Source organism: Centropristis striata, chromosome 7 (genome assembly GCF_030273125.1).
Source record: "Centropristis striata isolate RG_2023a ecotype Rhode Island chromosome 7, C.striata_1.0, whole genome shotgun sequence".
NCBI lineage: Eukaryota > Metazoa > Chordata > Actinopteri > Perciformes > Serranidae > Centropristis > Centropristis striata.
Window position 1 is genome coordinate 21,396,359 of NC_081523.1, and position 15,211 is coordinate 21,411,569.

The 15,211-nt window shown below is 42.7% G+C and overlaps 1 protein-coding gene across 1 annotated transcript in view; it reads right to left on the bottom strand.

Annotated features, from left to right (window-relative positions):
- Positions 1-2,225: 2,225 nt before the first annotated feature.
- ptch1 (patched 1) overlaps positions 2,226-15,211 on the bottom strand; it is a 55,141-nt gene continuing 42,155 nt past the window's right edge. Inside the window, exons 18-23 of the mRNA XM_059337642.1 lie at positions 13,663-13,943; positions 10,545-10,682; positions 10,186-10,328; positions 6,204-6,303; positions 5,742-6,092; positions 2,226-5,651 (exon numbers count right to left, since the gene is read on the bottom strand). Of these exons, the coding sequence (XP_059193625.1) occupies positions 5,112-5,651; positions 5,742-6,092; positions 6,204-6,303; positions 10,186-10,328; positions 10,545-10,682; positions 13,663-13,943 (1,553 nt within the window). The 3' untranslated portion in view covers positions 2,226-5,111. The remainder of the gene's footprint in view (positions 5,652-5,741; positions 6,093-6,203; positions 6,304-10,185; positions 10,329-10,544; positions 10,683-13,662; positions 13,944-15,211) is intronic.

Consider the following 15,211-nt stretch of genomic DNA (forward strand, 5'->3'; position numbering starts at 1 on the left):
AGAAGGAGTGGAACATAGGGTTTAATAATTCCCTTTTGTAGATTTCCCTTTACACATGAAAAAAGCTTTGTTGTACAGTGTGTATCCGCTCCATTGTCACCCAGTCTGGGCAGCGAGCCACGGCGGAACAGTCCATTAGTCCAGGAGAGAAGGAACTTCTTAATTGCCTCCTCTCTCTTCCTCTTTTGTCCTCCCTCCATCTTCCTCTCCCTCTAACCCCCTTTTCTGTTGGCTGAGAGGACAGGTACAGGAAACACTCAACAACAACCTGGAGCTTGTTAGCTTCAATGAAGCACTCTTCACAAAATGTGCAGTTCCACCTCTGAGGGCAACTCTGAGTGTGTTTGTGAGAAGGCTAGAGGTGAGGGGGGGCTAAAGGGTAAGGCAGGGCCAGAGGAGGGGCGCGTGTTGGTTTGGTGACCCAGGGTGCTCCAGCAAAAGGGGGAGTGCTCTTGAAAGAGACCTCAACAACATTAGAACTCAATGAACCATGTCACCTACAAAAACACGGGGTGGTCACAGATACTTTTTGCAAATTTTAGCAAATTTTCACCTACTGCTATCCAGCAATGCATTGGATGAACATATTAACACAAATCCACAGGGTTCACATTTTAATTTTGTGAGAATGTAAGTGTTTGAAACCCATTTAAACACTAAAAACATCATTTTAAAGAATACTTTGCCACCATAGACTTTTGGATAAAACTAAAATTACATATTCTTCCAAATTCAAAACCTAAATTTACTTTTTGACTGCCACATTACGTCCGGCACACATAGGCAACACCTGCATCAGTTTTTACCTTTGCTCTACGTATTCATCCAGCTATGAACTAAAAATGTCTAGTCCAGTTAGAAAAGTTCAAAACATGACGGAAAACATCCTGCCACCCAGCTTAACAAACACACCCTGTCATTTGTAAGATGTCAGTCTGTTTCTTTGCACTGGTTGGACAGCACTCAGCTGAAAAGTGTGCCTTTATTGGCTTTAAAAGATAATGACATGCCTACTGCCTGCCTCTAACCACTTAACCGGGGTCAGTGAGTTCCTTAGCCTCCTTGAGGTTCAGGTTGAGAGTGTGGTTTAAGAAAGCTGATCCTTTATTTGTAGTTAGGAACAACAGCAAGGACACAGCTGGAAATAGCGTTCACCTACATTGCAGAAATATAAAGACATTTTATTGTATCGATTAAAATGCTAAGTTCCATAATCCTTCACCTTTCAATTTTTTTTTAAGGTGAGATCCTATAAAACCTACTTTTCAAGCCATTTCAAGCGCTTTATTATAAACCTTGAAAACACCTTAAAAATCAAGTGAAAATCCCAGGACTTCCGGCACCCATACAAACTGTGTTCAGTTGAATGTTTCCTGCATGTAGGCGAGTCCAAAACTTTCTCTTACAACCCTCGAGTATATGAGAATAAATAGCTGCCACCCATGCAGTTGACAAGGCACTCTCTCTCTCTCACCATCAGTGCAGCAAGCTCAAGGCCACATGCCCTTTTTCATTACTCTGAACAGGCCAGCTGTATTGTAACTACAACCAATTTCCTTGCAGTCTATAAAGCTGTCAATCAAAATCATATAGAACAGGGAGTGGAGGTGGGGGGTTTGGGGGCGGAGCTGGGTGGGCTGTTGGGGAGGGCTGCAGGACTCCAGACCAGATGTCAGAGTTTTAAACTGCAGGACACGACAGAGGGAGGGAGAGAGGGGAGGTCATGTTTACCTGTAGCTTGGCTTAATAGGGAACACCAGAAACATTTTTACTTAAGTGAAAGTGATGTCTGTATCGCCTGGCTGTCAGTAGCCTTTTTTGCAGGTAGATGAGAAGATACTTCAGTTAATAGGAATACACTGAGGGCAGAGAGGAGATAATTAATTGAAGTGTATTTCTCAAAATGTTCTTTAAAGAAACCCCAAATCAAAACATATATATATTTTTCTCTTTCCAGAAATCATGACCCAGTTACTCAAGATAATCCACAGACCTTGTTGTGAGCAGTTTCATGTTGCTGTGTTTTTCAAATGTTTTCTTGACACTTTGAGCACTACAAACAAAGTCCTTTCTAGTTGCATTGTATTCTTAAGAAGGTAGACATCTTTATGGCCAATATCTCCAACACTCACATCAAAACAATCTAGACTGTTACACAGGATTATAATTAAGGTTGGAAAATATGTATTTTTTATTTTGGGGTGAACTGACCCTTTAAGCACAAAACCCTTTGGAAACAATCAACTCACAGTCACACCAAAGCATTTTTTTAAGTTTCCATTTATTAAAGTTATGAACAAAGAGACAAATAAGTTATAATATTTTTATTTGTTAGAATTCTATCAGTGTTTGAACATTAATATTTAGAGAGCTAGTACAATTTTCTACTTTCATGGCTAGCCTTTGACAAACCCATAGAAACAGCTGTCTCTCTCCAAGGATCGGAACATAATACTGAAGGGGAGGTGTCGATGTTGTCTCACAAGACAGTTAGCAGTGAAAGTGTGCACCTTAAGGTTTTTTTTCTGTTATGGTATATCATTACATATAAACTCTTTAAAAATATACTTCTGTCAAATACCTTGACAACTACTATGTACACTACAAAAATAAATTTTCATATAAATAAATTATATGGCATACATTTATCTTTGTAACTGAAAACAGCATACATCCACGCCAACCGAGACCAAAATGGCAGTCTGGAAGAACCACTGATTTTTTTTTTCCTTTTAAAATCCTCTAAGAGCTATGATGAGACCTGTAGTGTAAAATGTTATATACTCTTTTTTTTTCCTATTTAACATTAGTAAGCACTTTATACAGATCAAACTCCATTAATGTAAAAACATTAAACTGTAATAGTGTTTTTTTTTTCAATAGACATAAAAATCCCTGCATTTGTTATCCACTGGCATCACGACAATGATGAAAGAAAAAACAACATATTTTATATTACAAAAATATAAATATCGCAATTGAACGTTGAAAACAAACAAAAAAAACATTTAAAAACGAATAAAATAGTTGCCAGCTATGATTCTCTCCGCTACTGCCAATGTGACATTGGGAGAAAACAAAAAAACGAACAAACAGAACAACCTATTTCATGCAAGCAGCTGACGTAACATGGTGGACAGAAAGATGGAGAACTGCAAAGACTTCTGGGAAGAGCTACACGTGTTCAACAGGAAGTGGGAGTGTAAAAGTGGAGGCAGAGTGAGGTGTGGAGGGGGTGAGTGACGGGGTCAAAGGGACCTGGGTCTGGAGCTGAGTGGGGTGGGGGCGGAGGGGGTTACAGGTTTGCATGCTGACATAGACACACATGCAGATATAAAGTGGCCATTGCTGGTGGAGAGAGGGGCTGGCAGTGTAAACTCTGACCCCGGGGCTCTGGGCTTTGCCATTTGGCAGTTGCAGGCGCGCGTCCAATTAGTGTCATGGCGTTATGTTGTGGATTTTTATTAGCTGAGGTCAGTGGGGACGGCTGAGGCCAAATTGGAGCCAGTTGTCTTTACTGTCACTAAAGGAGAGCTGAGACAGAGTGAGAGGATGGACTAACACACACACATAAATGTTTATACACACATATACATTGAGACACGCATAGAGCACAATGTCAGGCCATATAGGGCTTATCCCTTAGCAGGCTGCATGGGCTAGCTTATTGGTTGGACAGAAATAAAAGAGCTACTTGAGGCAAGATTTTCCCGTGAATGAAGTTTAAATGCAGTCAAGTGCCACGTTGAATCGGGTCGTACAGTATACAGTTTGAGTTTTAGCTTATCCACTGGACACAGAGTAAGTGCCCTGTGTTTGACCCTGTTCCAGAATCAGTAATGTGAATGTCCCTGTAATGGTAGAGTGAGTTTCTGAGGTGAGTTTACTGCTCGTATGTCAGTATCGAAGACAGAACCTGTTTTGAGCCTGCTAGGGTTAAACAATACATAACCTTTTACAGTAAAATATGACCAGAGAGCAGCCTAACAGACAGTGATACAAAGCTGAGAGCAGAAACAGGTTCCAATGCAGAGGCAATAACTAAAAGAACAAAAAAAAACAAGAAAAAAAAAACAGCTTTTAAAATTTCTTCATATCTGCTCGTCTTAAATAGCACGCATAGCGTGTCAAGTTAAACAGTAATTGTTTCATAACTACCACAGGTTTGTGATAAAAAATTAATAGTTTAACATGCGTACCTTTATACAATAATAAACACTCACACATAAACACACACACACATATATACCATAGCCCTGTTTGATAATTCTAACAATTTCCCTCATGTTTTAAATGAGTGTAAATGTTAGTCTGTTCTGAGGATGTATCTGATGTAGAAGCCAGAGGATAATGGGGCTGTTTCACATCACACAGCCCTACACATAACTACCACACATGCACACGTACACACGCAAACACACGCACACACACATATACGTAGACAGATCACTTCTTTTGTTTAAAGAAACATTTGCATAGAGTTATAAATGTATATTATTTAAAAAAATATTTTGAGCAGCAACAGTGAATGCTGACAGGTATTTTTGTCTAGATGAAGCTTCCTAATGGCACAGATCCACAGATGAGTGAACAGTAATCAGAGATCTATCTCTATCTCTCATACTCACACGCACATTTACACACGCACACACGCACACGCACACGCACACACACACACACACACACACCCACACACACAAACACACACGCACACACACCATATAAAATGGCAGCCCCACTCTGTTAACATGAGGAGTTGTACAGCTCCTAAAATTATAGCTACTTTTTGTTCATATTTACATATGTATACATCTTTTAAATATAGATAGAAATATCTAAGACAATAGTCCACTGGGTTACAGTAAGAATGAGCACCATGACGGCAACAGTGGCGAGTTACTCGCTGCTTAGGGCCGGGGGCGAGCCGCGCTGGGCGATTCTATGCTGGGCTGGCTGGGTCAGCTGCTTAGTAATACAGAGGAGTCCATCTTTGGCCGTTGTACTTCCGTTCTGCACAACTGGAAACAAAATTGAGAAAATACTGTCATTACTTGACAGTTAAAGGACAGTTGTTTTACATATGGATTTACTGAAGTGGTTGAAAACCCACCTCAGCTTGCCCTTCTGCCACTGTTGCTGTCAGCTGCCTCAAACTCCAAATCTTGAAGCTCCATGGACTCCACGTTGACTCCTCTGGCCCCTATGTGGGTGTCCAGTGGCACATGTGGGTCCTGGAAGACAGGCTCCGGCCCCTCCGCCCCTGATGAGCAGTAACTGTCCATTGCAGTGTATCCTGGGTAAGAGGAAGCGGGGGGGCCCTGATTGGACAAGGGAGCTGGGTGGACAGCGACAGTGACAGAGGCTGACGCCGTTACCGTGGTGATGGGTTGGCAATACGGGGTGGGGTTGGGGTGGTGATGCGGGAGTCGGTGATTAGGCTGTGGGTTGTGGGAAGAGCGGGTTCTATGGCCTGCTGAGTGTTCTCTATGGCCGTGTGAGCCATGATGGCCCCCAGCCTCAGTAGCAGTTTCAAAAGCGTCCATGCGCGGGCGGGCTGGGGGCGGGGCCTGCCAGTGCAGCTGGCTCTTGGGGTCCCTGCTGCTGTTACGCTGAGTAATTCCGGTCTGGCCAGAATCACAACCCTGAGAGGACTGCAGAATAAAACAAGTTAGATATTTATTTCTACCATGTGAGAAAAATCTGCAATTATAGGATCATACATGCAACACAGATTTTCTTACCGAAGACACAGTATAGGCTGGAGGATCGTGCTGTCTGGTTGAGCGCCTATGCCCTGATCCTGCTGTCCTTTCCTCCTCTGTCCTGGCTGCTCTGCCCCTGCTGGTCTGGAGGTGATACTGCTGCTCCTCTGCTCGAGTTTGTCCCCTGCGTGAGGGCAGGTTGTAGTTCTGCAGCTCCTGGCTGATACCGGACACTGTGGTGTTTGAGCTGTACTCCGAGTCTGACGAGTCTGAAACGGCACCAGAAGTGGTGGTCGCCGCCGTGGTCTGGTGAGGACGGACTGAGAAGTGGACCACGTGAGGAGGGGCCTCTGGGGTGGGTAACCGGCTACGACCGTCGACTGGAGTCACCTGAGACGTGAGAAGGCAGAAGGTAAACGGGCAGCCGTGAGCATTCAATATTTATGAATGAAAAAATAGCCACATTTTATCATATTGCAGTTGTATTTATTGGGATTTTACCTCTGGATACGGCCCAAAATATGACAGTAATACTGGAAGAAGGACCAATCCATTGAGTACTCCAAGAACTGTTAGGATGGCCAACACTGCAAAGAAATACCTGCAACACACAAAAAACAATAGTTGAACGTAGGGAATAAACAAAAATGTAAGCTGAAACACCAAGCACATGACCAGCTTGAACATTTTTTGACTGGCACGAAAAAAACAAGAAAAACAAAACCGAGTCACCCAGGCCAACACAGTCAGACATGAAGAGAAGTCAAAGAAACAAAAAAAATACCTGTGCAAACCACAAAGGTTTAGACATGGGGAGACATGTGCAAGATCAACCATTACACACGCCCGAAATAATACTTCCACAAAGACACCCGGGCACTCCCCAAACACACACACACACACACATATATATAAACCCCCCACAGACAGGCAGGCATGCACTGTGGTTTTGAGGAGCAAAACAGAAATGTACCTTGTGTGTTTCTAAGTCCTGCCAAAGAGGGTTAGTCTTAAAGAAGCCGCAGAAAGAAAAGAAAGGGGAAGCATAATTAGCCAGAGCTGGTTAATTCAAAGGCACGGGAGGAAAGAAAAAAAAGAGGGGGGGTTATTGGGTGCGAGGGTACTCTCTCTTGGGTGTGTGGTGTATAAGCAAACATGGAGAAAACAAAGCAGTGAGGAATGTGAAGGGCGGGGGGGAAGGGGTAAAAAGGGGGGAGGAGAGGCGAGTGAGGGGAACGTTGGAGGGTTGGGGGGGTACAAGAGGACAGGGGCCTCTCTCTCCTCTTCGGCTCTAAAAAAGAGAGAGGGAGAAGCAAACAAATGAAGTGAAGGGTATAGAATTTAAACAATTTAGTCCAGGAAGAAGAGAAGGGGACCCTCAGAGCGCCACCCCTCCCTGGTCTCTCTCCCTCTCTTTTATTTCTTTCTCTCTCTTCTCTGCCTCGCTTCTCTCTCCCTTCTTTCTAGCTAAGCCCCTGTGAAATTCCCGGCCACTCCACAATCCCCTCCGTCTAATTAAATCTCCAATGTATCAGGTAAGACCCCCCAATCTCCACTCTAAATCCTCCCCTCTCTCTCGCTCTCTCCCTCTGTACCTCTCTCCCCAATCCAGCTCCGTTCATTAGGGAAGGCTTTCCTCCTCACTTGATTCTCCAGTGGAGGCTCTCAGGTTATCAGGGACACACTGATGAACCATGAACCTCCTCGCCTGACTCTTGACTATGCTATTTGTGCATGTGTGTATGCTGGGGGTTAAGGTTTAAGTGGGCTAACGGAGGTGTAGATGCGCTGGTATGCTATGCAGCTGGGCCTCAAACTTAACACACATTCATAACTCTGTGTGTGTGTGTGTGTGTGTGTGTGTGTGTGTGTGTGTGCACGCGCGTGCTTATATCAATGTGTGTGTGTCTACAGGAAGGTAGGCATTGTACAGAGGAGTCACAAGTAAGGAGAGCTGGTTCTTGTCTACCCAGCATGGGTGGCCTCTCTCCCTACTCTTTTTTGAAAGTCAAATTCAAGCACTTTTTAAGCCTTTTCAAGCTGCATTTTAAAAGCTTTCCAGCACCATAAACCTGTGGTAAATTACGGAATCAAAAAGTCTGAGCAGGGATGGATCGAGCCTGCAGACAGATGCAGTAACTTGGTAAAATACCTGCAATGATGAGAGCAGCTAGAGTGATTTTTATTCAATCTTGTTGCAGGTACATGGAAGTGCTGAGGACAGGACTGCATGCTGTGAGTGGTTCTTTTATGCCAGCAGCTCATTGGTAACTAAAAGGTAACTGTGCTTTTTCAACGTAAATGTGGAAGGACAATTGAGGTGTTAGGGTTAGGGTTGAGTTATTATGGCAGTGCTTTGGCCAAGGCCATGGCCAATCTTGCAAAGTTAATGGAAGTGAAAAGCAATTTGTGCATCTGCCTCATGATTCATATCTGATCCAAAATTGAATGAGTTCTTCTTTGGAATATGCTGCACGCTTCCACTGAGTTTCGAAAAAACTGGGCCAGTGGTTTTGCTGAAATCTTGCTGACAGACAGATCAAAACAAAACAAAAACACAAATTACATCAGAAACCAAGGTCAGCAGAGCCCTCCTAACAATTACATCAAATCATTTTTTAAAAATGCAAACAATTGTTTTAAAACATGATGGCTGGAAAGGACATTTTTTTAAAAATAAAAGTGGGAACTTATTAAGTAAGGTCAGATTTCACTGCTGGGGTTTAATTCCTGTATATTCTCACATAAACTCTGAACCGAATTATGGTTGGTTCAGAGTTTATGATGCCAAATTAAATGTCAAACTTTGTAGCAATCCTTGGTAGTAAATGGGCATTAAAAGCAAGCCATATGATTTGTCATTTGCCTCCATCTCTGGTAAAGCTCTACTAACACACATCATATATACACTATACAGTACTTAAAGAGCCCGCCCACCCATCCTTCATCTACTTTATTAGATTATCAGGACTGTTTCTGTAAGTGCAACTGAAATAACTGTGTCATCACCACGGTTAGCATGTCCATACACACCAGGAGGGGTAAACGCCACGTCACCTTTGGATACACACATATGCACAGACATCTACACATGCACGCGTGCAGCCCACATACCAGGCTGAGTGCCCTGCCGGGCTGTTTAGAGTGAAAACATTCACAGGGCTGACGGGGAAAGCCAGGGAAACATTTCTTTCGGCGCAAGCAGAAAAATACGAGCTGGGCCTGTTGTTATTGCACCGTCTTGGGGCGCTGCTTTGTTTGCTCAGACAACAGCAGAACCTTTAAATGGAGGCCCGAAACTGAGCCAGAAACCAGAGCACACCACTGGAGGTGAGGAGAGAAGGTCTATAGGCCTCCCTGTGTTTGTGTGTGTATGTGTGTCTGTTTGTGTGTGTCTCTCTGAGTGTGTATCTGTGTGTGCTCTCACTGGCAGGCATGCCATCATTGACCCCCATGATTACAAGGTCAGAGCAGGTTTGTGTGTGTGTGTGTGTGTGTGTGTGTGTGTGTGTGTGTGTATATGTATGAGGGGGACTATGCGATTGTGTGAGTGTGCATGCATGAGCGCAGGCCTGTGCACATGACAGAGTTTGTGTGCTTGCAGATCACATGGACTTCAGTGCTCCCTTTTCTTAAAGGAGCAGGTCAACCAAATTATACAGCCACTTTAAATTATTCAGTGAGCTCACTGGAAACTTCTCATAATACTTCAGCCCAGAAAATGTATAGAATCATTAATTTTCCTTCCTTTTACGGTGGCTGGTCGCTACCTTTCTGTCAGATGCTTTCAAGAGTGCTTGCACACAAAAGGAGCCACCGACGCAGAGCCCCCACACTGTGTCGGTTTTAATTTCCACTTCTCCTGTCTTTCCACAACTGCCCTCTTGCCCCCCCACACCAACTCCTTCCCATGCTTATAAATGTCTAGTGAGGGCAGTTAAACTAGCTGAAGGAGATTACAAAAGCCAGAGGACTTTCCTGCTCGCTCTCTCTCTCTCGCCCTCACTCTCTTTTACCCCCCCTTCTCCTGACCTTCAACTCTCCATCCTTCCCCTGTTTTCCCCTAAACTTTCAGGCATGAGAGACACTAAGGCGGAGAAGAGGAGGATGAAAGAAAAGGGTTGAGACGGGTGGAGAAAGATAAAGGCCTTGTTTATGAAGTTTCTTTCCCCAGAAATCAAGAAAAAAACAGGCATGTCACTGGTAGCTGGAAAAGGGATGAGGTTTACAGAAAGGCAATATGAAAGGGGAGATGCAGGTGGAAGACGAGAAAGACACTGAGGGAGGGAAAGGAGGAAAAAAGTGAAGAGCCTTCATGCATGATTGGTGGCTCAGGTAGATTCCTTTGTGACATACAGGTTGAGGCACGGTCTCAATGGTCTACTGACGTCACACAGACACCAAAAGATAACCTTTTTAAGTGCTTATGAGCAACACTCATTTAGCTGTATATATAATGTTATATAATGATTTTTGTACCCACCTGACGATAAAGTCGAACTCAGAGCCAGCAAGCATTAGGACGCCTAATAAGGTGGAAAAGGCTCCGTCGAGCACTGGAGCAAACATGTGCTCCAACGCCAGCACTGCCCGCTTGTGACGATCCCCTATAGCTGTCAGGAACGCCTATAACACACACACACACACAGACACACACAGACACACACAGACACACACACACACACACACACACACACACACACACACACACACACACACACACACACACACACACACACACACACATTTTGTTATGTTTCATTCTCAAGGGGATCACTGATCTTCAATCTTAAATTTTGGAGTAAAATAATAATAAAAAAAACAAAACATGTGTCTGCCTACCAGGGCCACGTGGACGGTGAACTCCACTCCAATGCCCACAGAGGCGATGAGAATGACCACAGGCACAGCACTCAGCTTGATTCCCATCAGCCCCATGAAGCCAAACAGCTCCACAGTCATGAGAGAAAGCACCAACACCTAAAGTGGAAAGGAGAAGCTTCTGTTAGAAAAGAAGGTGACTGTGTGTTTCAAATCACTAATATAGTAATAACAGTAATAATACTTTTGCCAATAAATAAACTTTTACTGACTACATGTGCTGTGTGAATATACAATTGACCTGGAATTAGAGAGTGTGTGGACGTCTCAGTGCAAAGCGGGACAGGAGCTGGGAGTAAATGCCATTATCAGCTGACAGGCGTCAGGTTACATGGGGCCCAAATCCTTTGAAGAGGGCTAAGGTGGGCAGGGGAGGGAGCTGTGTGTATGTGTGTGTATACAGTATGCAAGCACAGAGCATGTGCATGTGTGTCCAGTAGGGGGTATTTGCATGTGTGTCTGACTCTGTCTACACTTTAGACTCAAGTGCATCTTCAGGGATCTTGATCTGATCAAGTGGAAAGATAAATTGAGAAATTATTTGGTCCTGATAACATTCAGAGACTTTACAGGGCATCAAACCTGTACGTAGTCCCAACATTTAAGCTTTCAAGGATCATTGTAGACTTCTCAATACCATGTGACAGACAATTTGGCCAAAATGTTTATTTTAAAAGGTCCCAAAGCAGGTCTAGGTGCTATATAAATATTGTGAAAGCGCAGAATGCTCCACATAGACATGCACATAGCCTGTATTCTTGCAGAGGTGGGGTCAAGTCATTGTCTTGCAAGTCCCTAGTCCTAAACGTTGAGTGTTGAGTCCTTAACAAGCATAGTGCTTATTCCAAATGTAATGCCATTTTATGTCAATGTAATCCTATAATTTACAAAAAAATGCTTTTCATAAAAAATAAATGTACTTGCTAAAACAAATTTGTTAAAAGAAATGCGACCGAATTTAGTTAGAAAAAATGTAGGTGTAACATTATACTTTTTTAGCATAGGATGACCTGGGGGAAAGTATTTTCCGGTCAAAAGGATGAAGTCAAGTGAAGTGACGAGTCAGTCCAAGTCGAGTTGCAAATCTTTTTTGATTTAGTCAAATCTAATGCAGTGGCACTTTCAATTCCGTTGTATAGTGAACTATATAATGACAATAAAGACTATTTGATTTGATGTGATTTGATTAAAGTCATAAAATTTGTGGAAAAAAAAGGAAAAAATATCAATTGAGAACATTGACAGGAAGCAGAACCAGATCACAAGTGAGATGCAGTTAAAGCTTATTCTGATGCCAAGTGTGAACTGCAATCAATGTCAAGTGGATTAGAAACATCTGTATGAATCAAAGCACAAGACACAAGGTTAAAACAGGCCTGTCTATGTTGTTAAGATGGATTTCAGGGCAAATAGCTGAGATGGTTTGAAAGGGCTTAAGGTTGAGGGTGTGACGTTGTAGGGCTGGCGGTGGTCTGCTCCTGGACAGAGCAAATGGTAAAACTTGACGCCTCTCCATAACTTGTCTTTTGATCTTGCTAGTAAAGCCTGAAGGATGAACATTTAGGTCCCCTCCTCCCCTGTTTAAGGGCTCGGGTGGCCTGGCTACTGCCTGTCGTAAAATACAACCCACCAGAGAGAAAAACCAGAGCGCTCTGTGTATGTTTCTGCGTGAATTATGTACCTGTGTGTTTACACGTTCATGCTGTATGTGCGCAAGTATATACATGTCTATGTGTTTGCTTAAAGTGTGTGTGACTGTGAATGCGTGTATCCTTGGAAACTCCTAAGAGGAGAGGGATTGAGGAGTGCAGAGGATGGAAATAAAATCTAACTTTTTATAGGTTTAGAGTGGGAGCAAGTTGTCTGAGCAACTTTGTGTTCTCTCCCCATTTATTTCAGCATTGGTGTCTGGGAGTGTTGGACTAGACTAAACAGACGGGCCCTAACAAAACAGCAAAGGATAAACACTGGTCACTGGGGCTACAATAACACACAGCAGCCCCTTCTCCTTTTTAAATTAGTCCTCTCTGAGATGCCTTCTGGACCACACATAAAAACCAGGAAATAAAGGGTGGAGAACAGGAAAAGGATTTTTTTAATAACTGAAAGTTAGGGGTTTCTGCTTCTCTATGTCAAGAAATGGGCCTTTTATAGTATACTGCCCTACAAAGGCTAACTGCAGTAACTACGCAAAAGGTAAAACTGAGAAAAACTGCTTTAAAGTTTTTTAACATTTTTTTTAACTGGCCAGCCAAATGTGTTATAGGTAGGTAAGTGCTATGACACTTATTTCTACATGCATTGATGATGTAATTTTTATGCTCAAAAATCATGATGATTTATTTGACCTTTGACCCCAAAAACGTAGTTTCTGCATTGCTGTAAAAGGTTCTGATAGTAATCCAAAAACAGAGTGCAGTAACTATAATGTTGTTGTCTTCTTTCATCTTTTATATTTTGTTTTCAGTGAATAAACATTTTCAAATTGATTTTGTTATCAGTGTATTTAAAAGTGTTTAACAATTCTATCCAAAGATTTGATTATTTAAGACATAAAATTATAAAGAAATGATATATTTTAGTCTTCATATAATTTTATCTCAATTTTTTACTTCGTCACTATCTAGATAATAATTTCCCTTTCAAATAAACTTATAATTTCTATTATTTTTTATGTTTAAATCACTATACATATATATCCAAAGCAGACTGTGGTAAGTGCAATTACTGCTTGGTTTTGAGTTGGATTTTGTGGTTTTTATATCATTATTTCTCTAAAATAAAGCAAAATTTAAATCTAAAACTTTGTCACAACATAAAACAGACATCAATGAGTTCATTTTCAGTAATAACTCAATTTTGACCAAAAATGTAGTTACTGCAGTTAGACTTTGTAGGGCAGTATAGAGAGCAGGATATTACACTTTTTTAAAGCAGGTTAAAAAAAAGAGTGAGCCAGGATGTCTTTTTCTCTCAACAATCATCTGACAGAACATCTTATATACTTTATGAATATATGACCATTATCAACCATGTATGAATAGTATTTTGTCTTTTGTTCGTTTTTTTCAATACTCACTATGATGCCGGCGGTCCAAGGGTTAAGCAGGAAGAGGGCACAGACCAGAAAGGTGCAGGCGAGCACGACACTGATGGACAGGAGGAGCCAGTGGCGCAGACTAACATACTGTTCCCAGAAGAGGAAAGGGTAGCCGTTGGGGTAGGAGGGTAGGCCTTGTCGGCTGTAGTTGCCGCAGATTGCCCGCACGCTCTCGATGGCCTCCACAAACTGCGGTGTCTCCCGGAGCCCGTTGAGGTAGAAGGGGTACTGTGCGTATTCGATGGGCTCAGCAGCCGGGACTGGATGGACAGACAATGACAGTAATTTCTTAGAAATGAAAAAAGCAGCATAACTTAAATTTCAATAGGTGTAATCACCACATTGCCTATCATTGTTTATTAGACCACATGCAGCAGCTGATGATGATTCTGCTTTCAGGCACAGAAAGCAGAGGCCACACAGCCTTGCAGGATGATGACATTTCAATCCAGAGAAATAGATTACTGAGGAATATTAAGGAAGTGATCAGATAAATCAACAATGGCAACGATAACATCTGCAGATGGTATTTGTCCATTCTAATCAACTAACATTAGGTTCTGATCATTGAGTGTATCTGCAGAAATCATTTTTAGGCTCTTCAGCCAAACCACCAATATCAAGGCTTTCCCTCCCTCATCCGACTGCGTTCCAAGAGCAGCTACATCTGTGGGCGAATGTGTGTGTGTGTGTGTGTGTGTGTGTGTGTGTGGTGGGGGTGGGCGGAGCAGTGTGAAACAGAGCTCCATTGAGTCAAATCCAGCCAGTCTGTGGCCCAGCCTGGCTAATGAGGGCCTATCAGTTCCAGACACAGCAGAGTGTCAGAGCTAACGTTGATTCACAGTAATTACAATGTCAGAATCACCACCATTACCACACCCTAAACTTAGCACCGCCACATAAAGCATAATATAGATGCATGAACATGCATACCTGCCTGTCACTCTTCTATGAAGTTACATTTGGTGCAGTCATTCACAATTTCATGTATTTAACAACACATTGCTGCATATGGCAGATTAACTGCATTTCCAATTACCTATCCTTTTTCTTATAAAGTACATGTTTTGCATTGTTTAGTGTTGTGTATATTACACAGTGCCTGCAGGGTCAGACAGGAGCACTTGCTAACATGGTTTGGCCCATTATAATCTCAACTATAAATTTCCATCAAGACACCGGCTGGCTTTTGGCCAGCACAGATCTGCTCCGGGGGCTCCCGCACAGCCAAGCACTTCACGCTGCTTATCCAATCATATTCCCCCCCGTAAAGGACTTCCTGCTTGTTATCCAATTGTGCTTCCCACCCAAACCCAGTCTCTCCTTGTTATCCAATCATTTTCCTCCCCCATGGAGTACTTCCTGACTTGCACCAAATCACAGGCTAGAATCAAACAACAACATGACTGTACTTTTTTATGTGAGTTACAGTCTGTGTGTGTGGCGGGGAAATGAGAACAGGGTGTGTGTAGTGTTTGGGGTCACTGAGTTTTAATAATGTGTGTGTGTGTGTGTGTGTGTGTGTGTG